Source organism: Peromyscus eremicus, chromosome 4 (assembly GCF_949786415.1).
Source record: "Peromyscus eremicus chromosome 4, PerEre_H2_v1, whole genome shotgun sequence".
NCBI lineage: Eukaryota > Metazoa > Chordata > Mammalia > Rodentia > Cricetidae > Peromyscus > Peromyscus eremicus.
The window spans coordinates 88,066,051-88,092,143 of NC_081419.1; the positions used below are offsets into that span (position 1 = coordinate 88,066,051).

At 38.3% G+C, this 26,093-nt stretch overlaps 1 protein-coding gene across 1 annotated transcript in view; it reads right to left on the minus strand.

Moving 5' to 3' along the window:
* Positions 1–527: 527 nt before the first annotated feature.
* Positions 528–26,093, minus strand: part of Aqr (aquarius intron-binding spliceosomal factor) — a 77,981-nt gene continuing 52,415 nt past the window's right edge. Inside the window, exons 21-35 of the mRNA XM_059261107.1 lie at positions 24,667–24,813; positions 24,111–24,180; positions 23,314–23,424; positions 21,143–21,252; positions 18,927–19,062; positions 17,691–17,900; positions 15,350–15,487; positions 14,453–14,524; positions 13,079–13,266; positions 12,319–12,490; positions 9,558–9,728; positions 7,705–7,790; positions 5,434–5,608; positions 3,337–3,450; positions 528–1,111 (exon numbers count right to left, since the gene is read on the minus strand). Of these exons, the coding sequence (XP_059117090.1) occupies positions 800–1,111; positions 3,337–3,450; positions 5,434–5,608; positions 7,705–7,790; positions 9,558–9,728; positions 12,319–12,490; positions 13,079–13,266; positions 14,453–14,524; positions 15,350–15,487; positions 17,691–17,900; positions 18,927–19,062; positions 21,143–21,252; positions 23,314–23,424; positions 24,111–24,180; positions 24,667–24,813 (2,212 nt within the window). The 3' untranslated portion in view covers positions 528–799. The remainder of the gene's footprint in view (positions 1,112–3,336; positions 3,451–5,433; positions 5,609–7,704; positions 7,791–9,557; positions 9,729–12,318; positions 12,491–13,078; positions 13,267–14,452; positions 14,525–15,349; positions 15,488–17,690; positions 17,901–18,926; positions 19,063–21,142; positions 21,253–23,313; positions 23,425–24,110; positions 24,181–24,666; positions 24,814–26,093) is intronic.

Consider the following 26,093-nt stretch of genomic DNA (forward strand, 5'->3'; position numbering starts at 1 on the left):
TTTTGGATTGGGCTGTATAATAGCTACAAGTTGCCCATGGGCCACACATACCTTGGTGACTTTAAATCATTTTCAGGCTCAGAGAAGAAAATATGTGCATGTTCTTGACAGACTACAGAGACCGTTACCCCATGGCTATTTATGTCCTTACAGGAAGAAAAATGGGAGGAAAGGCTACAGGCTTGAGTGCTTGACAGTGTGCGTGGAGAAACAGCCTGCTACCCACCTGGGATCCTGTTCCCAGCTGCTGAAGGTAACTCTAGGATCTTGTGTCCTTTTTTTCTAGAGGCCTTTACTAAACTGGTGAGGCATGGGCTGGGCTGAGGTTTACCTGGCAGGATGCTTGTCTAGCACCTACAAGGCCCTGGGTTTAATCCCAAGCAGGGCATAAAAGAAAGTTGAGGAGAATGCAAGCAATCCCAGAACTAGGGAGGCGGGAGCAGGGGGATCAGGAGTTCATGGTCTTTAGCTGTGAAGTCCAAGGCTGAGCTACACAAGAACCTGAAAAGAAAAAGGGCAAGTATGCCTTATATATTCCATAGAAAACTCTTTTAATGCAAGTATTATTACAGATACATTCAGCAATCAAAATTATTTTCTCTTCTGAATGAACAAATGAAAACTGGAGTTGTTTATATTATTTACAAATAAAAAAATATACAAAACAAGGAAATCAGCTAATAAAAATAAGGACGGAACATTAGTTGTGTCATTAAAGTCACATAGCAAGTGTGAAATACAAAAGGTAACTTTGTGCAGACTTTATAAATGGAATGTCCCGGGAGAGGCTTCGGTGAGGCTATTTGGTTTCTGCAGGGACGGAAGCAGTATCTGCTAGTGTGGCAGCTTCTGCTGCTGCAGAGGCAGGCTCGGCTGCAGAAGCAGTATCGCCCTGGGCAGAGACATCTTCCATCTCACTGGAGGCTGCCTCAGTCTGACTGGAGCACGCAGGCTGAGAGGGTGGGGACTCTTGACTCAAGCTGGCTTCTGATGGACTGGGGATGAGGTTAGTTTGAGCAGCCATGGCTTCTTCTTCCGCTTCCATTTCTGTCTCTTGACTCTGAACTTCCTCACCTTCTTCCACCATCGCAGGTGGTAGTTGTAAGAAAGTCTAATAAAAATACCACATGAACGTGACTGTCAGGAACCTAGCTTATAAAGCTGGGCAAGCTCTCATAGTACACCATTTTCTTAACACACTGCTTCTGCTACAGTTTTTTAAACACTGCTAGCCTTTTGATATAATTTGACACTTTTGAACAATGACCTTGATTCTGCTAATGGTAAAGAATACACCTATGTGTCACATAGAAGTAAAAACCAACATGAAAAGTTATGAGAGTTTTAATCAAAGGAATTTTTGATAATCTTCTAAGAAAGCACAGTGGTTGGTTAGAATGGACTGCCACATCAACCTGAGGTCCACCTTCACTGGAGGAGTCTATGAGGAAAACCACTTTTTAAGACCAGGACGTGGTGGGGAGGGAAGGAAGGGCCGAGCTCCAGCTCCCACCTTGCTCATCTGGAGAGCAGAAGAGCCGTCTATGCCCAATGCCTTGCTCATCTGGAGAGCAGAAGAGCCGTCTAAGCCTTTTCTCAATGCCTTGGCAGCCTGGAGCGAGCAAACACCACAGACTCTTTCCTCCTAGATTTTGTTTAGCTAGTCAGAAATTTGAAAACATTTTAAAAGTACCACTCAATAGCAATGGACACTCAGGGCAGAGCTAAGAGATGGAGGTATATAATGTTCATAAAAGAGACAGACTTGAAACTGGTAAGGTACTAACTTCCCCAAATTCACCCTGAATAATTTCTCTCCTGGAGACATTATTTCAATTACAGTGGGCTTTTATAGGGCTAGAAATTGGCTGGCTGAGTCTAGGTAAAATAGGTCATTTTTGAAAAAGAATGGAACTAAAATATTCATTTTGTCTAATTTTAAGATCTGCTTACTCTAAGGTACTGTAATCCGGGTAGCACGGTGACGGTGATGGGATGGACAGACATAATGAACAGAGGAATCAAGTGGAATCCAGAAAGAACACTCATGTAGACACTCCATTATTTTGGGTTTATTATTATTATTTTGACTAAGGTCACAAGCAGTAGTTCAAAAGAGAATAAAATAGTCTACTGAGGAAATGGCAGTAAAACTACAGAATATCCACATATGGATGAACAAACACAATACTGCATGGAACCTTGCTGGAAATAAACTCAAAATCTAGCCTACTTGTAAACACCACAACCTGAACTGTAACTGGTAGAGGGCAGTCTTTGTCAACTGGGCTAAAGTATGTATTTTTAGGACATACAAGAATAAATTATAGTAAAGTAATTTTATGTATTAGATATCAAAATTCAAAACTCTACTAAAAGCTGTTTTAAAAAGAAAAAAATTTATAAAACCATGTGTTTGATAAGGGACCTGTAGCTGGAAGAAAGGGAACCTCTGAAAGCTCATTACAATAATACATGTGAACAGATTCATCCTAAAAGAGGATATGTAGGGGGCTAAAAACAATACAAAATGATGCTCAAATGAAGAAAATGAATTCTAAAAGACAACAACACCCCCCTCCCCCCCAAAAAATCTTAAGCCATACTGAGCTCACTATATTCCTACTGTTCCTGCTAAAAAAGGCTTACTGAATCAAGTGTGGGTGAGGATGTAGAGTGACCACACTCACATGCTCCTGGACAGAACAGAATGTTCTATTTGAAAAACTACTTTCAAAAACAGGCTGCCACTTTAAAGAGTTAAGCATGTATGCAACCGATCAGCCAGCAACTCTCCTTGGAGGCAGAAGTGCAAAGTCTTTCACAACAGTTTCTTTGTATTATCCCACAATGGAAACAGCCAAAATGTCCACCAACAGGTCAAAGGGAGGGACCATTCCTAGCACACAACAACATGAATGGTTAAAAAAAAAAAAGCTGAGAAGCAGCAGACTGAGAAAGTAAGAGTGCGTATTGGATGCTTGCACTGGTGTGAATATCTAGAAAGCAGAGTGTAGTCCATGATGGCAGAAATCAACCCCTTAGAGAAGGACAGGAAGTACAAAGTGACATGAGAAAAGTGGGGACAACGGCTATGTTCATTATCTATATTAAGCTGATAGTTTTAGGAGTACATACAGACATGATAAATATAGAATGCATCAAATAGTACATTTTGAGCAAGTTACTTGATGCCAGTTTGTATCTACAGAAAGGTTATTAAAATATGAATGCTACACGAATAACAATGTCTGACTGTAGACTCCCCATAACAAATTAGTTTTAAGACTCATTCCACAGTTAGAGAAATGAAGTGTCAACCCTGAGCAAACTCACCTGATGATAATGATGGGTAGTCTGTATCAAATGCATGTACATATTGTACACAAAGTTCGCCATCTGGGGCATATTCTTTATTACCTGTATTTCATGAGGTGGTCTTTCTCCATTCTATAAGGAAGCAAAAAGAGAGTGAAGAATCTACTGAAAAAAAACCCAGAACCTATCATTTGTATAAAAGCCCGTTTCTGAATCTATAAATACCACGAAAGTATGGAGGACATGAAATTCCAAAGTCAGAGTCCAGAAAGCACGTCATGAAAATTCAGAAAAATGAAAGACAACAGAGCTGAGAGTCATAAGTTTTAATACAACTTTGGGCTGATAAGTAAAATAAGAATTTCAGGATGTGAATTAATATCAAAGAATCATTAAGATAAAAACCTCATGAATAGAGAAAATAAATCAACATGGTTTAAAACAGTGGTTCTCAACCTTCCTAATGCTGCAACCTTTTAATATAGTTCCTCATGTTGTGGTAACCCCCAACCATAAAATTATTTTCATTGCCACTTCATAATTGTAATTTTGCTACTGTTATGAATCATAATGTAAATATTTGATATGCAGGATATCTGATATGTGATCCCAAAGGGTCATGACCCACAGGTTGAGCACCACTGGTCTAAAAGCAACAATTTCCATTACTGTCTAGAATCCAGAGAGAATCTACAATTGTTTCAGAATGAAAATATTAGAACTACTTTTCCTCTTTTTTTCTGAAGTACAAGATGTGAACGTTTATTATTACTATATGTAGCCTGTCAGCCATGGAAGTGATAAATCCCTGTTTTGAAGCTCTGCAGCATCTGTCAGGTTCTTCTGAGACACTGTCACAGTGCAAACCCCTTCCCTGCAGCAGCCCGAAAGCTAGCTTCTGCAAGTCTGAAGTGAGATGAGGGGACTTTCATGAAGCAGTTTCTGAGAAAGATCACTCTAGCAGTGAAGCAACTGCACTAACAGATCTGCCTGTCTCCTTCAGCACCTTAGAAGACTGCTAACTTTCCTATTTGTAATCACTGATCACATGCCAAGTCTTATTGCTGCTTTCTGTGGGGATCAATGTGGAAATCTGTGAATATAAAAACAAGTTTTCCAGGAAAAAAGGATCCTACCTTACAGTAGCAAGCACACAATAGCGAGTCTATAAAGGAGCCAAGTGTAGAAATGCGGGCGGCTATCCAGGCGGTACTCAGGGCTTTTGTGACGCTACCACCCCCAACCACCCCTCAACCCTTTCCTCCAATTTTCTCAGAGCAGCGTTTCTTAAAAACAAAACAAATAAGCAAGCAAACAGAAAAGTCTTTAAAGAGAAGTGGTAAACATTACCAAAAAACAAACACACTAAACTTATTTTGTTTGTTTTAGGGAAGTGAAAAATAAGTTTACTGAGTATATTTAAGACAATTTTATTTAAAATTTAATGGACCTCTGGCACATTTCATTACATGAAAAACAAAAACCCCAAGTCTGGAGCATGCTCTAAGAAAATAAAGTAGCAGTAAGAGTATAAGCAGGGATCTGTGCCTTTGTGTGCAAGAATGTAAGTAGGGATGAACTAACTGCATTATACTTCATCCTACAGAGGAAGAGCAGTGGGAAAGGGGGATGGGAGAGAGGAGACGGTTAAGCTGTCTGTGTTTTCCTGCCCCACCACCCCAGAATGCAAACTTTGTAAGAACTTAACTAGATTACTCTGGTAAGTGACAACTGATGACGAGAGGTGTCGTGAGGTGATCAGAACATGAATTCTTGAGTCAGACTGTCTGTTTTCAAATTCTGGCTCCTCCACCCACCTGATGTTTGGCAAACTATTTAACTTCTCTTACCCTCAGCTTCTGTACATGTAGCATAATAGGAAAGCCTCCTGAGCAGATGTGCTACTGAGATCAAATGAGACAACGAACGTATGGAGTTAACTCCCGATACGTAGTAAGTTTCAGTGTTAGCAGATACTATTTTTATATAATTCAGTTCTTTGGTGTAAGGAGCATTTCATATCAGTGATTGGGTATTTTCACTAAAGTGGTCACTATAAGAGAATCCGCTGTCCCATTTGGGACATATTGCTCTACACAGTGACAGAAGGCCTACCTTTCTGGAGGTTGGGAAAGGCTCTGTTGGAATGATATGCAAATGCAGCGGGCGAGCAGTGAGCTGACTGAAAGCAGGAGTCAGCTCAAAACAGTTCTGGAACAGGGATACTCTAGCGAAGATATAGAGGCCAAGCCTGGCTCTTGACATGGCTACCACCAAGCGACGGACATCCCTTTAGGAAACAAAATAATTAGCATAGTTTGAAATTAATAATGTATGTATGCATCCCCCTTTTCCTTGTTTTACATAATCCACTAAATAGTCTCAGTATAAGCTATTGCAATAAAAACCTTAAGGATTTAATAGACGTAAAGCAAATCAATGTATGTGATCAGTAAACCCAGAAAGCAAACGCTTCATTGATAACATCTTGCTAGTCAATGTGTGTGTGCACGTATGAGAGACAATATAACCAATGTACTGGTTTAAAAGATCCACGTAGCCCTACCAGAATCCTAGAGGAGTCAGGTGACAGTCACCAATTACTGCATCACTATCACTATGACAACCACCTTCTTTCACTTTTCTGCCTAGCAAATTCCCAGGCTCTATCAAGATAAAATTTTACTTCCTAGAAAATTTACCAGTTTTACCTTAGAGTAGTAATTCTTTTTGCTTCTCTTCACATTCCTAACGTAGAGTTACTCAGAGATCTCAACACTGGTAAGTGCTAGAACTCCTTAGTAGGCGTTCTTTCACAGAAATAGAAAGGAAAATGTAAGCAATGTTGTCTAGGAAAAAAATGGAGTGTTGGAGGAAGGAAGCAGCTTAAACTGCTTTTGAGGAATCACTCTATTACTGTGCTCGGTTTCCTTGTCACATCCAGGAGGCTCTACTCTGGATACATGCAAATACACTGTCCAGGTCCTTCTGTGAGAACGTTTACTGTAGTCATTGGTACTGTAGTGGCTACATGAGCCACTACACAGCACATGAGAATGGAATTGAAATTTGGGGCATATTCAAGCAAAGGAATCTTCCCAATTATTTGAATGTGTCCCACACTGGTCCCCAAACTCCTCAAGGGTGGAGATCATGAAAGCTAAATTTATTCCTATATATCCAGAAGCTAGTACACTGCCAAATAACGGATGGATAAAGGTGTTTTTAATCAGAAAATCTGGAGATGTGTGGCAAGACTGAGACCACCTTCTTTTTAAATCCTCCATTCATAATCATTTTTAGTTTTCAGAAAATTAGGCAGAGATTCCTATGGAATTCAAGTTACTGAATTTTTAAAAACAGGTTTATTTTTATTGTACATGTATAGGTGTTTTGTCTGCATGTATCTAAGTGCAGGACAGGCACCCACAGAAGAAGAGAAGGACACAGCATTTACATAGTCACACTTGAAGCTAAGAGGACTTAGGTCAACAAAGATGGCCATTCAGACAGTAGTTATGTCAGTTAGAAAAAAAAAAAAAACTGTTTTCAGAAAAGACCTAACTAACTCTATGCTTGATACTTCAATAAGCAAAAATAAGCTAACTTTAACGCTATCACTTTGTAATGGTTTCTTAAAACACTGTCTTTGCTTACTCTTCCATAAAGATTAGCAGCCTAATAGACTCTGACCTAAGACTGAAAGAGATCTGGACTTAATGACAATTTATGAGAGCTTGGAGAACCTTCTCTTTATACTCATCGAATAAATTAAGACAATGAACTCCAGCTCTCCTGAGTTTTGCTAGTAAGTCACATGAGATGAAGATTTATATAAAACCAAATGGCTGCTTTGTAATAAGAAGATATTACTCCCATAAATCTCTAATACATAAATACATCACAAAATGATAAAAATAGGTTATTGTTTGTTTGGATCATTCTTAATCCTGGGAGAACAAATGGCTCCTTTATCCTCTCAGGAAGCTGAAAGATGGTATGGAGAGAAAAACCAGAAAAAGCCTTATGCACTGAAAAAAAAAATGCTCCTGAAGAGGCTCCCTTCCACGTTAGCTTCTTTGGTTCCTGATGCTGTTCCTAACAGATCCAAGACTATTAAGACCCCACGGTCTTAATTCTCTGCATGCAAATGAATGAGGAAGAAACGGCAATTGCTACGGCGTTATGAGGTCAACAGTCAGCAGTAACAGCACTGATAAACTACATAAGGGGCCTGATGTTATTCTGACAGGAAGTCCTACAAGCTGCCATAATGATTAATTATAGCAATTAATTGAGCACATTTAGAACTACTTTCTCACTGAAGCTCAGAACTGCAACAGACAGTAACCTTGGGTAAGAGTTTGGAGTTTGAACCTCACGCACCTCAAATGGCCCACAGCCCTGGTCCGCACTAGAGAAAGGAGGATGTAATCATTCTGTTGACCTTGGAATCTATCAACAGTTGTCACCTAGGAAGAAAAGGTGGGGAATGTGTTATCTTTTCAAAAGTACAGCAAGGCACAGTCTACACAAAATGCTAGAAACAAGCAGCTTACCTTTAAGTTATCCCAGAAGACACCTAATCATATCAGTTCTCACTTGGAATTTCAAAGACAAGTCAGTGAGTGCCACTAGAGCATGGTAAGCACCCTGGACCACGTCTTCCCATTACTCACACTCTTGTCTGCAGCACTTGTCTACTATGGCTAACAATTAAAGAACTGTTCTTGGAATCTACAGCCTTCCACCATTAGACTGCCAAGCTTCAGAAGGCAGGCTATGTTCAGCTTATTAAGTGGCATCCCAAATACTCAAAAAATATAGCTAAGTATACTCACTTATTATTCAGTGTGTGTCCCTAGTATTTGTTCATGGCATTCTTGTCAAAGGGAAAAAAGAAAATCTCCATAGTCTTTTTATTCATTTGGAAAACACACATATGAATAGGGAGGGGGGTTCATCAAGATTCTAGCCACCAACTGTAACTCTTAGGCCTTCATCCCTGCTCTACGAATTCAACAAAGCTTACTGAATCCCCTACACGAATTACCATTCATGGTCCTTCTGATTTTAGGAAGTCTATAAAACACTTCCTTCGGAGTGGATTTCACAGAGGTACAAATTATGTACTGTGAGTTTTGACAACATATACTCCCACACAGCCACCACCACCACAATGCCCATCACCTTGGGCCCCACTGTAAACAAGCAGGCAACTTCACAGCTCCAGGCAGTCTCTGATCTACTTCCCTTATTTTCTGCCAGCTCTGAATAAGCACAGGAATGGAATCATGAAATCTTACACCCAGTTTGTCAATAGCACAAGGCTTGTTTAGCTTCTCTGTGTGGTACCTAAGATGCTCACTCTGTCCTGCTGCTGAGCAGCCAGGCTCCCATTAATGAATGTGCTTGTTAAAGGACATCAGAGTTGCTTTAACTCTGGGGATATTTAGAATAAAGCTACATTGGATATTCATTTTTTTCTTTGTGGACATGTTTTCATTGCAGAAAGGGAACTGCAGGGCTATGTTAAATGTATCCTTAACTCGTTAAACTGTCAAAGTCCTTTCCAAAGTTTCTGAATCAATTTATACACTCTTCAGCAATGTCCCAGTGCCCAAGTTCCAGCTGCTCTATCGCCTGACACTATCAGCTTTTACAATTTTAACCATTCTGTTGATATGTACAAGTACCATATTGTATTCTTAAAAATTTAATTTAATTTTATTCAGACTCATGCAGCCCAAGCTACAAATCTGATATATAACTGGGGATGGCCTTGAAGTTCTGATCCTCTTGCCTCTACCTCACCAGTTGGGATTACAGTATGGAACCCAGGGCTTCAGGAATCCTTGGCAAGCACTCTACAGACTGAACTGCATTCTCTGCTCCCTTACCGTGTTTTCATTTATATCTTCCTGACAGTTAATGATGGTAAAGACAACTAATTACGGGCAGGGATGCTTTAGTGGCTATTTGGAGGTCTTGTATGAAATAAGTCCTGTTCACTTGTCCATTTTATATTAGTCTCTCTTATTTAAAATGACTTTTATTAGAATTGACATTTTGAAGCAAGTCTTCTCATGTGTAGACACTATACATGGAAATTCTGTTGCCATCTTGACCTTCTAGAAAGCTTGTCTGTGAGACAAAGTGGAGTAATATAAACAACTTATAATAAATTCAAAGCTTGTCAAAAAGATGAATGTGAAAACATATTACATTCATAAAACTACCTTGTTTGGCCTTCCGATCAATGGATTATTCCCACATCGTCTATTGATGATGTCCCGAATCAGGTGCTTTTGTCCATTGTATGTTGTTAGAATACTGATCTTGTCTGCAGGGTAACCAAGCAAGCACATGTACATGAAGAGTGCTACTACATACTCTGCTTCTCCAAGGTTCTGTAATGCAAGCACAGCCACATTGTACATGAATTCCCCTATGTTTCTACTTTTTAAGAGCTTCAAAAGAGGCTTACCTATCGATCGCCTACTTATTTTGAGCACATTGTAAGTGAAAAGTTAATAACCTAGATAGATAAGTAAGTATTTTTGAGAAGTTGAAGGTAGCCGAATTCTAGGTTAATATTGGTAAAACCCTGATGTCTGTAATATACTTGTAACACAGGACATATAGGTTAATATTCCTGGGGCCACAAAAATCATGATATATATATATATATATATATATAGTCTGTACAACGTACTATATATAACTGCAGCTGTGACAACAAATATTAGCATAAAGGGGCAAATGAGCCAAGGAGCCCATACAGTGTCCAGTCTAACTGGAGTACGTGTGGCAGTATTACAACTGATTGCACGTGCACAGCACTTCCCAAGCCCCTCCCACTTCCTATGTTTCCTGTGAGTTTGTTTCCACTGTCTTCCTTTTGCCACCTGAACTGGACTCATCTAGGTGAGAACATGTGCTCTCAACCAGCAGTCTGGCTGCAGCTGGAAATTCTGGTTAAAGATGGGTGATATGGAGCTCAAAAGCAAGGGCTTTACTGAACCTCCAAGTGAGAAATCTGACCCAGAGCTACTTCATCCAGTTCAGCAGAGACCACGTTCAAGTGTCAGATGAGAAAGTGAAACAAGAACATAAGCACATCATGGAAAGCAAACACCAAGATAAGAGAGAAGCTGGATTCCAGGCAAAGGCAAGAGGAAAATTACTGGATGAACTTCAGAGACACCATTTATATCCAGGTTCCTGGTGACAGACAGTCTCAATTATCTCTTTCATTTAAATTCTCTAGTTCTTTGGAAGACAGGAGACAAAAGAAGCCACATGACTCTGTAAATCTCCATTTTTCTATATTGGTAGCAAAACACATTTATCTAAGGATCAGCTCCAATGTAGATAAAAGAACAAACCAGAGCCCAAGGAAATGACCTTATGCAATAAATGCTAAGGCTGAATAAAAATCCAGTTTTGATTCAGGTATTTTTGGCAAGATTAGTACACTGAGTTCTCAGTAAATAGAAGCCAATTCTTTATTTATGTGAGCAATGAAGACTGCTTAATTCAGCGCTCTGCTTGAGTCAGATGTGAAGCTTAACAGAAAAACAAGTATATTTTGATGAACATTTTAGAAGCTGGGCCACATAAGTCAAGGTTGCTTCAACTTAGGGACTTTTATTCATTTTTTCCATTATTGTCTCAGATGCTAATTTTTAAAAATGTATTGTTTAAATGCACATTGATCATATTTGGGGGGATAAAGTTTTTAATACTTCAGAAATACATTTAACTAATAGCAATCATCATTTGAGAATACCCTTATTTCTTGATACACTGAAAACTCACACAGAGATAGAATTAATAAGTAAGGAAACAGATGAGTACCTTGGATAACGTTTTAGATCAACACCATTAGGTAGCTCAGGCAAGGACTCGGAACCACTTTGCAATAAAGCTATCAGGAGACACCAATCAGCTCCTGAACTCCTTCAAAGGTGGAGACCAGGAAACATGTTTCTACTTTGAATATGGCTCTAAATGTGTTATCATTTAAAGGTCACATTTGTTCCTAAGCTTTAAGTATATGAGAGAATGACTTTAGTATTCCTTATGTGTAGAAAACGAAAAATTTAATCTGATAACTGTTTAAATTATTTCCAAACTAATTTGTAGTGAAAATATTTCAGTATGTTAAGTCTTTATAAACTCATTCAACTTCTTGTTAAGAATTACCTAGAGCAAGAACAGTATTTTTAATACATATGACAATTTATGCACCAAATTATTTTCCTACTAGAATTGCAAAATCAAGTACTATCTGACTTAGTGATTTATTACTGTTAGGTATTTACTCGTTTATTTCTAGGTAAAGTGTTTCTCTTCATTGCATTTTCTGCTGGTGTAATATTTTTAAAGGTTTATTTTTATTTTATGTATGTATTTTGCTTGCATGTATGTTCTCTCTGTGTGTGTGTGTGTGTGTACGCGTGCGCGCATGTGCGCACTACCCATAGATGCCAGAAGAAGGCACCTACCCCCTGGAACTGGAGTTATGGACCACTGTTAACCTGCCCTATGGATGCTGGGAAGCAAAACTTGGTCTTCTCCAAGATCAGCAGGTTCTCCTAACTGCTGAGCCATCTCTCCAGCTCCCATTTTTTTTTTAAAGCAACTGAGTTCTCTATACAAATTTTAGTCAGACTTTTCAATATATTGTTTTAATTTACATATTTATTTTTTCTCAAATCAATTAAGATTTTTCTGTATTATTTTTGATTTGTTAACTAGGAGGCCCTTTCTTACAACATCACTATATACTTGTCAATATTTGCTTTTAGTACTTTCTACTGAGTTTTTATTCTTTGTATATCTTCTATCCATCTGAAACTGACTGCTTTTGTGTGGAAAGGTGAGGCTGTAACCTTTCTTTTTCTCAATAGCTGGCCACATGGTACAGTATTGCTGAACCCCATAGCACTTCAGCCAGGCAAATGCAAGATAAGCCCCAGTGCCCTGCTGTGTTACCTGATAGAAGTAAGGGTTAGGTTCCGATTCTCCCACTCCCTGAAAGTCTTCCACATTGATGAGCTGGAAGTCATAGAGCAGGCCAGCATTGGCTGTGCTGAACTCTGGCAGAAGCTGCACATGGGGCAAGTTGCCTAAGTTCTTGTAGCGCCAGTTGTAGAGGTTACACAAGCTGTCCCAAGACAAAGCCCCAAACACAAAAGATTAGCAAGGTGGGACCCTTCAGTATACAAAAGGACATTTTAAGGAACCACATTTTTTAGTTGCCAAGTTTGCTCATCTTTTAGCAACAATATTTTGGCAACTTTAGGCTACTTGTTCCAAGTAAGCAGGAGTCAAGGGAATGAAGGTGTTACAAAAATAACAGCTCTTCTGTGCTCCTGTATGAACACCATTGCTATGTGTCATAAACTACAAAGCCTGGAAGGTCTGGATGTGGGGACACAGGGAGGACCTGTGAGGTGGTTGGCACTACTCATGAAGTTAAGAAGCAGTGTTTTACTCTTGTTTACTTTTGCTTTAGATTTGATAATCACATTAAGGCCATGTATTTGGAGACAGGATGGAATGAAGCCTTTCTGTCCTTAGTATCAATTTAATGAACAAAACAACTCATTTGGTCAATATATACCTTATATAGGGGGTAATAAACATGGTTTCAGATTGGTAGAGGGCAGGTTCCTAGATCTTAGAGGAGGCTAAACTTTATGTAAAAGATGTTTCAGGGAACCTATATCCTTAACTAGAAGTGAATCTTCACCTTGCCCTGGCTCTTCCTTGAGCATCGAGGTCCACAGTAGGAACCCCAACCCGGACAAAGCGAGTGAAAAGAGATTGCTCCATATTTGAATACTTCTGAAAGGCCATGTTCTTAATGACTGGAGGTAACTGGTGGTGATCACCAATCATAATCCATCGTTTCAATCGGCTAAATCCATCTTGAGGATTCTAGAAATGAAAATTGAAGAAATACCAAAATACTGTAATTAATACATCACTGACATGTTTCTAGCTTACCAAACACAAGACTTGTTCATCAGATGACTTCATTAATTTACAAATTCTCAAGCCTCACCAGCTCCATAAAGGGGCCCAGCAAATTCACAAGATGAGTTAGTTGGCAAGAAACAAGGGTGACTGCTGCTCTTGACGGACAGTAAGCAAGAGTGGGTGAAGGTCTGAGAAGGTCTTCAACAGGGTAATGAGAAGACATCTTGAAGGTTAAGGTCAGCGTTAAGCAAAACAGAAATAAGGAGAAACATGCCCAGAAACAGAAGTGGAAAGATGTCAAAGTGAACACCAAGTATCAAAAGTATGCCAAGAAGTTTTGAAAACATTAAGAGTAAAAACCATATTATTAATAGCTTCGTATACTGCTAACTTCAATTTCTTTCTCTACATGTCCCCCTGTTCCTGGAAATACGTCCTCCATTGGATATAATAAACATTAAGTTTTATATGGTAGCTTATAAAAGCAATTTTGATAACTAAATTTATCTGTAAATTAAGCGGTCTCTATAGTCTTATGTTGGTAATTACACATTTTGTTTTAACACTTCAATAATAAAGAATATTGTATAACAAGAAACATTTTTAAAATAACACTACTTGGTTTTAAATTTAGGCATACAATTAAGAAAAGCAATGTATCCAGAAAACACCAGAAACAACCATAGAAACAATTCTAACAAAAGAAAAGACAAGTAACTAATCTTCCCTCCAAATTACATAATAATATAATTTTCTTGATTAAAATTCGTCTTTTAAAAACTATGTTGTTACACATACATACACCATGGATATTTTTTATTTTTATTGGTTTTTGGACTGTCTTGGAATTCACTATGTAGACCAGGTTGGCCTCAAACTCAGAGATCTGTCTGCCTCTACCTCCCAAGTGCTGGGGTTAAAGGTGTGAGCCACCATGCCTGGCTTATACCATGGATTTTCAAAAAGTCTCTCAAAGGGAATAAAAAGCCAGGAGTAGATTAAAGGGAGAGTTTACAGGATGAAAATGGAACAACAAATAAAGTGAAATCAGGGTGAGCATGGAACCATGACAATCAGCGTCCTAAGTACAGCTTTCCAATGCCCATGAATTCCTAAAAATCTGTCTTGGACCTTTATTTCTTACCTGTAGAAGAAGAGGTATAAAGGTTTCTATCTCCAGAATCTGAGCAGCCTCTTCCATTAAAATGTTGTCATACTGAAAAAGAAAATCTTGTCAAATGGTAGCTGAAAATCCAAGCAGTTACCACCATAAGCCTAACAATGGTCAAAAAGCCTTAGTAATTTCATATTAAAACAGCAATGTATAAATTATGCAATCAAGTTCACAGCCTGATTATTCTTCAATCGTCCTTAACCTCAGAGGGTGAAGGTCTGCAGATGCATATTCAAGTGAGAGTTTTGGTTAGTACTGCTAACAGTAACAAAAACTCTGAAAATTCAAATTTATTACTCAGTTGTTACGTTCTACTTGAACTGTGTCATAAACACCACATCCTCTTCATATTTATCATACAGTAAGTTATTTTAATATCTCACCTGACAGTATAAATGAAATCATTCTACTCTGAACAGACAATGAGGACTGGATGCATATTTACTATGTGAATACTGTTTGTAGATAAATGTCTCTGGTGAAAAGAATTTTTGAAATACTACTTTCATAGCTTTCAAATCTGTTTAAATATATATATATATATATATATATATATATATATATATATTTTAAAAATAAGTGATACTCAGTAAAACTGAAAGCTTAACTATGATAACCTGGTTAGACAGTCAAATGATTGATGCTAATTGGTAGACAAATTACTCAAAAATTAAGTTAGATTTAGCTTCATTAATCATATAAATGTTATATTACCACATACTTTTAAAAAAGAGCTTTAAAACAATACAAATGAGACCTTTTATAAGTGAACAAATCCCCAAAGAAAGAAGTCTAGATCATCACAAAAAGAAAAGAGTGAGGGAGCAAAGACCCAATGAGAAGATGAGCTAGGATGGAAGTCTTTACCTTGAAACCCAACTTCACCAAGTCATGTCGTTTTAAGGCAGCATGAGTACAGGTCATAGCAATGATTTTGGCTTCCTTCACCAAAAGGTATTTAGATCTGTCCAGTCCACTGCGAAGCAGTTCTGAGGCTCTGAATTCCTATGGAATGAGCACCAGAGAGACAATTTTAGGACAATAGTTCATGTGTATACAACCACAACCCACCTAATCAGACAGTTCTTGAGATGTTACTAACATAATACATAAATATATTATAAACCAAGCATAATAAACCAGAATAAAATAATAAGCCTAATGAGTTATAATTCCTTTTGTTATTTGGACGCTGTTTGAGTTCAAATAAGAGTTGATATTCAAGCTATAACTTGGACCTTTTTGCAATATAAACTATTTACATGCAGGGTCCCTTGGCTCGGTCTGGGAGGAGGGGACTGGACCTACCTGGACTGAGTCTACCAGGTTGATCTCAGTCTGTGGGGAAGGCTTTGCCCTGGAGGAGATGGGAATGGGGGGCGGGCTGGGGGGAAGGTGAGGGGGGCGGGAGGGGGGAGAACAAGGGAATCTGTGGCTGATATGTAGAACTGAATTGTATTGCAAAATAAAAATTAAAAAAAAAAAAAAGAGCACTGGTAAAATAACAATTACCAGTGTACCTGTATTATTCAAAGACCCTCTACGAAAAGAAAAACTATCTCATATATTCCCACCAAAGAGCAAACAGCTGTGTACCCAGGTGACAAAAGACTAAGAAGCCAGCCAGGGGGTGAATTAACCTAGAGATTGTCGGCGGCAGGGAAGTCACTGTCACTCCTGGATTAGGAAGGAGAAAAGGAGAAGCGGTGTTGTCAGAGCCCAGCGGCTTGGGCTAGCCCAGCGGCTTGGGCTAGCCCACCAGTTGGAACTGTAGTGGGCCAGTCTAACAGAAACTGGAGTAACAGGAGGTCAAACCCAAGCAGAGGGAACTGAGGTCAGAAACTCTGGACTGTCTCTTCTCAACTCCTACCACCTCTCTCAGGATATGGCTGAATCTAGCTAAAAGGCAGCTGACATAGAATTCAGGGTCATTCAATCTGCAAGGATCAGTCTGAAGCTCAGCTGTGGCAGAGGATGGACAGGTACAACAGGACCAGGTTTCACCAGACTTCAACACTACACACATGTACTTCAATTTTTTAAAATAGTTTCCCAAATAATTTCAGCATTACTGATTCAGGTGAGGTGCTCTGTACATCCTTCTCTGCACTCCCTCAAGAAGGCAGCTGCTACTATGTATTGAATATATTTTATCCTGTGATGTTGTGTTTATGTAATAGCACTATAATTTTTGGGTGTAAATTGTTATTATCCTATATCTCCATCTACCTACTCACAAGTATCAATATTTACTAAATACCAACTACGTGCCAGATAATAGGAAACGGGGTGGAAGCATATTTAGAAGACAGAAGACACAAAGTCCCTCTTCTTTGTACTTGGAGTGACACCTTCTAGATGTTCTTACTCAGGAAATAAGCTTGAAGATGACTGCTTAAAAGACCACTGCAAGGAGTGTTTGTTATAGGGCTCCCCAAAAGAGGGGATACAGCTGGCTCCCAGGTCCCAGTCTTCTCTGTCTCTGTGTGTAATGATGGTTCTTACTTCACTTTCACATCAGGATAAGGCATCCTGGCTAATACAGGAACTTTATTTTGTGTCTGCTGATCAAGAGGCACGAAGAACTAATAAATGGCATGTCTCAAATTCGCATTCGAAGGATTACTACTGTTAAGTTTCCTGATGAAGGGCTGTGGTATCAGTAGCTCGGCTGGCAGAGCGCTGGCCAACTGTGTACAAAGCCTGTTCGCTGTGTGAATTAGGTGTGGTGGTGCACATCTGCAATTCCACTACTCAAGAGATAGAGGAGAATCAGAAACTTAGGTAATCTTCAGCTACATAGTGAATTTGAGATGAAAAAGAAAACTAAATTCTAAAGGAAACACTACTTTCTTAAATACTAGTAGAATAAAAGGGATATAACTCATTTAACTCTTGCTTATTTCTTATCTAAAACTCTGCCTGGCTCAGTGTGATGGTGCACGTCAGGACTTGGAAGGCAGAGGCAGGAAAATTTCTGTGAGTTTAGGCTAACCTGGGTATGTTTATGTAGAAAGTTCCATGCCAGCCAGGGCCTACATAGCAATCTCTCTCTCTCACACACACACATACAATCACAGTAAATATTTAAAAAACTTTTGCTTAAATTAACAATTTGGTTTGCAATATCTGACTATTTAATTTACCTCATTAAAGAGATAAACCACAAACTTTTAAAAGAGCATTAAAACAAGTTGAGAAACCTTACTTCAAGCTGAGTGAAAATTTTCTTAATATGCCTGAAGCACCCTTCAGCAACTTCCATGTCTTCTTCATAAGATCTGCCTTTAAAGATGGGCTGAGGAGCGTTGGCAAAGTACTCATGAAATGGGAAGAATGTGGCGACTTCTGCAGCATCTGGCGAGCTGCTCCCTGTGTTTTTAACTCTACTGATGTATTCTTCCCAACGTGACATCACCTGTAGGAAAAACCCGAGTTGTACTTTGCCGGCTAGATTATGCATTAAGTAAAGAAAATGAATCTAGTGAAAACTAACTCAACAGTCTGAATGTAAAGTAGACTACTTTGCAAGACAGTGTATGTCTTGTTTGTTTCACAAAACCCATAAAATCTCATTTTAAATGCACTCAAGTGTTTTGTGCAGCCACTAATGAGATTAAGACCATTCTCTCATATTTATAAAAAATTTCAATGTTATAACATTTCTAAAATACACAAACAGCATACTACAATGATAACAAGTAACATAAAACTGGCACTATTTGAATATGTCTTAATTCACTTGGAATTATTAGTAATGGAAATGACTTACCGTTTATTCATTTATGTGGTTTCCTATTTCTCAATGGTTTTCCTGCTCAGAAAATTAATCTTAACAAAATCACAGCCTTAAATTGAAATCAATTAGTCTAAGAGATACTTTATTTCTGGGTATTAGAAAGAACAATATGCTTTCCCTTGCTAGCTAATAAAAGACATAATGAGATTATGTCTTTTATACTTTTATACTTCGCCATGAACTGGGTAGGTAGAATATTTAGTTACAATATTTAGTGAGGTAGAGAGAAAATGAGAATAGCAAACAAGAGGGAAAATGAGTTCAAATGTAGCAATATCAGCTTTAATTCAGAGTTGCTTATAAAGAAAACTGAACCATAAAATTTGAAAACACAGATAAGATGGCTCAGGGTAAAAGTGCTTGTTACCAAGCCTACAATCTGAGCTTGATCTCTGGAGTCCACAATGTGAGAGGAGAGAACCCACTCCTCCACAAAATTGTGCTCTGCACACACAAAATAAACAAGCAAATGCTTAAAAAAAAAAAAAGTAATAATAAAAACACAGAGTGTTCCTAATAGTTTTGGAAATGCCATATATTTTAAAGTACTAAAACAACAAGAATAACATTTCAAAAGAAGTCTCTAGAACTCAGAGCACTTCCTACTTGAGACAATAACTATGAAGTCCAGCCCTCCGGTCCTACCTGGTATAAGAAGAAATAGCCTGCAGTTTCACAGGTATATGAAGCATCTCCTGGAACCCCCAGACTCTTCTGTAATCGTTTGACTTCTTCTAAAAGCTCTATCCTTCGAGCCAGGACATAATTAACTCTTCCATACCTAGAATTATCAGACAGGTAAGAAGGCAAAACTGTAATGAAGACTGATGAAATCTGTCAAAAGAATTCAAGAAACCATTACAGAAACTACAAATGATCAGAGAGAGAGAAAAAAACGAAAGGCCAATTTAACTTATAGTTAATTATGAATGGTGGATAAATTAAACTATGAGTGGTTTATCTTGGTCCACACCAGAAGGGAGTTATTTAAAGTATAACCGAAGGTCCAGTACTTATATGCAAACATGTTAACAGTCTGAGTGGAGAAACAAATCAATCAAGCAAGCTATCATTTTTTGTACCTCTACAAAACTTCCACATATGTGATAGTGCATTCTGGACCAATAGGCTAGGACAGAGTGGACAGACTGGGGACTTTGAACAGCTCAACTATTCTAAAAGCAGAATGCTTCAGAGACTTTGAAAAGTAATTTAAAAATGCATTCTAGATTATCTATATTTTCTAGCGTATAGTCTGGCACTCAAATCTAGTTGAGTGAGTGAGAACAGAAGTTTGGGAGTACCCTGTCCAAAGATACATGGGAATAAACCTAGTGGAAACAGAATTAGGCCAAGTCTATACACACTTTTTTCACAACACTTCAGTGTCTGAATACAAGTAAGCAGTCTGATCAGTGCTATGGATCATGTGGCAGGCTCGACAAAGGAAGAGTCCATTTCTGAATTCCTAGGTCTTCCAGTGCGCAGAGGCTTACTTGAAACAGCAAGAAACAGGAACTGGTCTATATTTGTATTTCCCTTTCCTTTCTTCTCCTCTCTTCCCCCTTCCTCCCTCAACTGTGTTTTAGCCCGGATGGGCAGAAATCTAGTCTCCTCTTTCTCATGTTTTTTGTTTGTTTGTTTTGAGACAGGGTTTCTCTGTATTGTTTTGGTTCCTGTCCTGGAGCTCGCTCTGTAGACCAGGCTGGCCTCAAACTCACAGAGATCTGCCTGGCTCTGCCTCCCGAGTGCTGGGATTAAAGGTGTGTGCCACCACTGCCCAGCTAGTCTCCTCTTTCTATGCCTCCCCAGTCATGGGGTCACAGGCTCCCATCATTACACCAAGCAAATCAGGATGTGTGCTCTAAAGAATGAAAAGTTGAAAAAAACTTACACGGATATGTGGATATGATATGTAACTTTTTTTGTTTGCTTATCTATAGTTTAAAATTTTTGGTCACAGCAAAAAAAAAAAAAAAAGAAAAGAAAAAAAAGGAATGTTTTTAAAATTATAAATTCCATTGGACTACAATTTTAAGCATTCTTTTAATGTTCACTGACCTCTGAACAACTAGCTTTAGCATTAACTCATTTTGATGTTTAAACTATTACTATTTTTGTGTGCATGCACACATATGCAAGGCAAAGGGCAACTTTGTGGAGTTGGTTCTCCTTCTACCTTCATGTGGAAGCCAGGGATCTAACTCAGGCCATCAGGCTTCATCTGCAGGTGGGAATCACCTTACACACCGTCTGAACTCCTCCTACTCTAGTGTTAGAAATGGCCTTGACATGAGGAAACACCTATGGAAAGATTTCACAAGTATCACCAGCTGATCCAACCCAAGAATCTAGGGCCTCATCAGCTTACACTGTGCTATTCTTTCTGTGTAACACACTAACTTTTAAGCTAAGTATTTGGTGAACTCTGTAATAAGTGAACTCTGAATAGATATAACACAGTAATATAACATTCTTCTGATGTCTGTTACCACTTTAGGTCAATGGTCATATTCATCAAACAAAAGATACATTACATATGTACACCTATTAATTGTGCTTTTTATCTGAATTTCTATATAAGTGAAATGAGTTATTATAATTTGAAGAAACAAACTATTATTGTAAAAAAGGTTAGATTTACACAACTTTATTCCTCTTATAGTAAGTAATACCAAACAGTGGAGCTAAAGTGCACGGTGCCTGTACTTTCAGATCAACATACAGATTAGTTAGGTGACACCAGAACCTTCTGAATTAAGTTTGGTTACACACCTCTTTTCTTGGTATTTTTTTCTAATAAGGAGGAAAAGGTTAAAAATTCTTTTGTGCATGTTTCAACATTCACCCCATTCTCTTACCTGCTAAAATCTTTCTCTGTCTCTAGCTCTTCTTCTCCATGACCCAGACGCAGGAGGTGGCGTTCATCTATGTCTAAAGCCATGATTTTTTCAAACAACTGGTTTAGAGCCTGGTCAGCAAGGCAAATGCATAACAGTGAGTTTAAATGACTTATTAAGTTCTTTGAAATAGAACAAAAACTAGTTTCTAAAACCATACAGTAATGCCCAGTTATATAAGAATCAAAATTAAAATTGAAGAAAGGCCATTTATAGGCCATTTATAAACTGTAACAAGATTATAATAATACTGATTCTTATATTGCATTATATAGACTTGGCCAAATGAGTGCCTGGAAATTATAAAAACCACCTACATCTAAAATCACTATGTCTAATTTATAAAAAGAGAACACAGCATTGCTGAAAAAGGGCAGTGACATGGCAGAGAATCTCTCTCTCTCTCTCTCTCTCTCTCTCTCTCTCTCTCTCTCTCTATATATATATATATATATATATATATATATATACACACACACACACACACACACACACACACACACACACACACACACGTGTGAGGGTAGCTTCACCAAGAGGGCCAGAGAAAGAGAAAGTGCATCATTCACCTCTCAGGCCCAAAGCCCAATTCTCTCTATACAATGATCAGAGAGTACTTGCTGCCATAAACTGCTCCGATGGAAACCATTTAGAACTCACTTCTCTCTACCTCTGAAATGTTTATATTAAGGGTTCTCTCAAATACTAATACTTATTCTCCAACCTCTGTGGGTTAGGGAAAAGTTTTGTATAAAGGCAAAAAATTTTGCAGAAAAGTAGAAGTCTGATAATTTGGGAAGACACACTAAATAAAGACATCATTTACAGTATTAGCCACTGGTCAGCACCCATCCTCACTTATAGTAGTCCAAACCTGCCCCTCAAGCTAACACACATATTCAGGCTCCATAATGCTACACGTATCCTTTGCTGCCAAAATTCTAGCAGATTTAAGGATGGAAGTCATTACTTTCTTTTAAATTTCAAATTCCCACTATCTAGCTTTTCATACTATTCAAAACTCAGAACCCAAACAATTGGACTGCATAGTATTATTTGTTATCTGTACTAAGAATTGAGACAGAAAAACTGTATGTCATAAATTCAGAAAAACTTCAAGATTTCCTTCTGAGATAGAAAGGTATTGGAGAAGTGCTCAGAGGAGACAGTCAAGTGAAGAGCTGGCAAACGAAGAGTTAACAAGTCAAATGAAAATCAGCTCTTTGACAGACACCAGGGAATCTGCATTTCAAAGGACAACATGGCCTTAGTAACAAGGGCTTCTTTGGTATCTCTGCAACAGACCTTCTCTAGGACAGCTACACAAGCCCATCCTAAATAGCATGCACTGTAACAAGTCCCAACAAGGCATGAGACAGAACTTAGTCAGAAATGCTGTGAGATAAGGTATGACTTACTGTTTGTGCACCTTAAGAGCTTACTAACACATGATTATACACTAAACTTTATTAAATAGAAAGAAAAAAAAAGTCCTGGAACTTTGTTTTATTGCATTTACTCAGGTGGAGAACAAATTAACTCCTTCTGCCCAAATGAATAAGTCAACAAAAATTTGGCATATTGTACAAACTACCCACTATTTATAAATTCCAAAACTATTGTTAAAGCATGCCAGATGAATAAACTGTAGCATTACTAAAAATAAATAAAAATGCAAATTAAGCAAACAACAGAATGACTGACAATTCAAAATTTCCAAAGACGCATCAACTGCAGGCACTGGCAGACTCTGAGAGTAAGTTTCTCCAGGTTTAGGGGAAAGTCATTTCACCAAGGGGATGCTCTGGGAGCTGCTGGTCACATTTATGCTGGAGCTAATGAAGAATACTTATTCTTCACTGCTCTGACACCCTCGGAAGCATTAACACAGCACACAAGGATCCTTTATGAAACAGATTCACATGTACCTTCACAGGCATTTATACTCAGGCTGGTACTCACACACTTTAGATCTCTGCACTGAGAAACACACTCTATTAGATAAAGAGAAATACATACTACCAATATGGTTAGTCAATGGTTTCAATCTCAAAATGAAAAGTCCTGAGTATGTGCATGTGCATATATACATACACAGACAAACAGATACAGACACACAGATAGTCAATTACCTGATTCGAATGAGTAACAATTAAAGTTCTCTGTTCTGGAAAATTGTGGTATATGTTGGATATGATCTGGACTGCAACATCTGTTTTACCTGTACCAGGTGGGCCCACAACCTAAAAAAATGATGAATACATATCAAACACTAAGTTACTTCATTATTAGAAAACAGTAATTAAAAATGTAGAAAAAAAGAAAAAGAAACTTCACTGAGTGGACTCAATAACATAATAGGCAGGACAGAGGAACCCAACCTCAGAAACTCATACATCTATGGAAGAACACCAAAAAGTATAAATTTCATGTCACTGACCTCCAAGGAGAGAAAAATATACACAGAAAAAAGTGTTTGATTAATGGCTAACACTTTTAAATCCCAAAAATTCTGTTCAGAAAAAACTCACTTCAAACAAACAAAACAAAACCAAAAAACCAAACAAGCAAAAGTGAAACGATGAAAAAGAAATATCACATAAATGCATACTCTTGGACTATATCAGATTTAGACTAAAAGGTAACAACTGAGAGCTAAGAGAAAAAGTCACACGTACTGGGAAATTAAACACAACCAATGCAGACCTTTCTCTGTAAAGGGCCAGAAAGTAAACATTATTATAGGCTTTGCTGACCAAAAATCTGTTGCAATACTTCTATGGTTAACAGCAAAAGGAGGGTAGGTGATATAACAGAGATGCCATATTCTAACACATGTACCTATGAACACTGAGATGAGCAGCAACATCTCATGCATACAATTCTGCAATTACTTAAAAACACTCAAAAGTCAATCAGTTTTGCTTACCATAGTCAGTCCAGGCTGCATCCCAGCCCGGATGGCCTCTATCTGTGTATGAGTGAACTGAATTGTATTACTGCAAATAGATGAGCAAATACAAGTTGGTTAGAAATGCAATGATATTTAGTGAAGACTTAGAGAGCCATGAACAGAGAGGTTCAAACATCTACTTGTTCTTATTCCCTGACCCTCAGAGAATAATTCTTATGGACAGAGCAGTTATTTCCAATACACTTAGCTTATTCTAGGCCTCATCTAGCCAGCAGAAGTTCTAGTTCCCAAATGCACTGCCCCTGCAGTCCCACCACACACCCACGAAGACCACTACTACACAGCTCTATGTTCACATGCCAGCAGTTGTGCAATGCTGACTTTTCACATTTGCAGAAAACATTTGCTTTGGAAACGCAACTACAGAATTAGCTAAAATTTCTCAGCTACTCAGACAATTGACAGAACCAAAGGGAAAAAATCCTAAGGTTTGAAACAAAAGTATCCCAAATGCTTTAAAAGACTAAGGGAATTTAGAAACAAGCTTGTAACTAGGGTAGGCAGTCTTTACCGTTTGGGCTGGTTGTAAGGATAAGGGCCTCTGTTGGGAATAACATGAGGTTCTACAATTAAGGTCTTTGCTTCTTCGGTGTCGTCTTCTTCCCCGTCGGCATCTTTCCTTTTCTTCCCTTTCCCACTCCTTACTGGGAAAGTTATTCTACAAGAGCAAAAGCCCCATTCATTTTTAGAATAAGAAATGATCCAAGCTGAGATGGGGAGTGGACACGACCCCCCATCCTTAATCCAGAAGCTATCAACCACCTGAATAGGAAATATTAGTTTTCTCCAATGGAGTCCCACTGGCTACACAAACTCACTTTAGAGTAGTCCCCAAGCCCAGCAGTACATGGCTCCCACAAAATGAATTCAATGGTATTTCTGGAGATTTTTTTTTTCTCATAATGCTTTATTTGGGCTTTAAAAAAAAATCTTACTGGTCTTTTGTTCATATATTATGGTTCCAATTTTGTGTTTTTATGGTGTGTGTGTCTACACATATGTTTTTTCATGATTTTTCTTCATTTTTGTTTAATCCACCCCTACCTCCACCCCTACCCCCTCCACCTTGGCCTGTTTGTTTTCTAAAGAGAAAGAAAGAAGACATGAAGTTGGAAGGGTAGGGAGGTGGGGAAGTTCTGCTGAACTTTGCCAAGACAAGGTAGGACAGTCCTTCAAAATTCCTGGCTTCACAGGAAAGTCTGTCAGATAAGCTAGGCCTGTAGGCCAGAGTTGGATGCCCCAATGTTATAGAGGAACTTTGGGTGACTGTCCAGGCAGCCTGATGTCCTTGTCATTAGGTAACATTTCACCCTTCTGGGGTCTTTGATGGAGTTGAAGACTAAATAGTTATAATTATAGTTTTCCTTAGTTATAATAGAAAGTAGATTAGATACAAAACTTTAGAGTCATTAAGATAAGACAGATAATTATTTTCTCTAACTTTGCCAAATGCAAATAGATTGGATATTGTTACCATAATTCTTACTTAACTGTTTTTGTTGTATATAGTTTTACTATATTAAGGTTAAAACCTTCCTTCTTAATTAGACAAAAAGGGGGAAATGCTGTGGATTGTGCTCACTGTTAATAAAAAACTGACTGGCCGATAGCAAGGCAAGAAGAGAATGTGCAAGACAGCCTGATGCAGAGAGAATGATGGGAGGAAGAAGGACAGAGTCAGGAGAGTTGGGGAGATGCAAGCTAGATGCTGGGCAAGCAGGACATGTAGAAAATGAGATAACAAGTCATGAGCCATATGGCAAAACATAAATAAAAATATGGGTTAATTTAAGTGTAAGAGTTAGCTAGTAACAAGCCTGAGCTATTGGCTGAACATTTACAATTCATATAAGCCTCTGTGTATTTATTTGGGACCAGGTAGTCAGACAGGAAACATCTGATTATAGGGAGGAGATGAGAGAACTGTGATCAGAATAC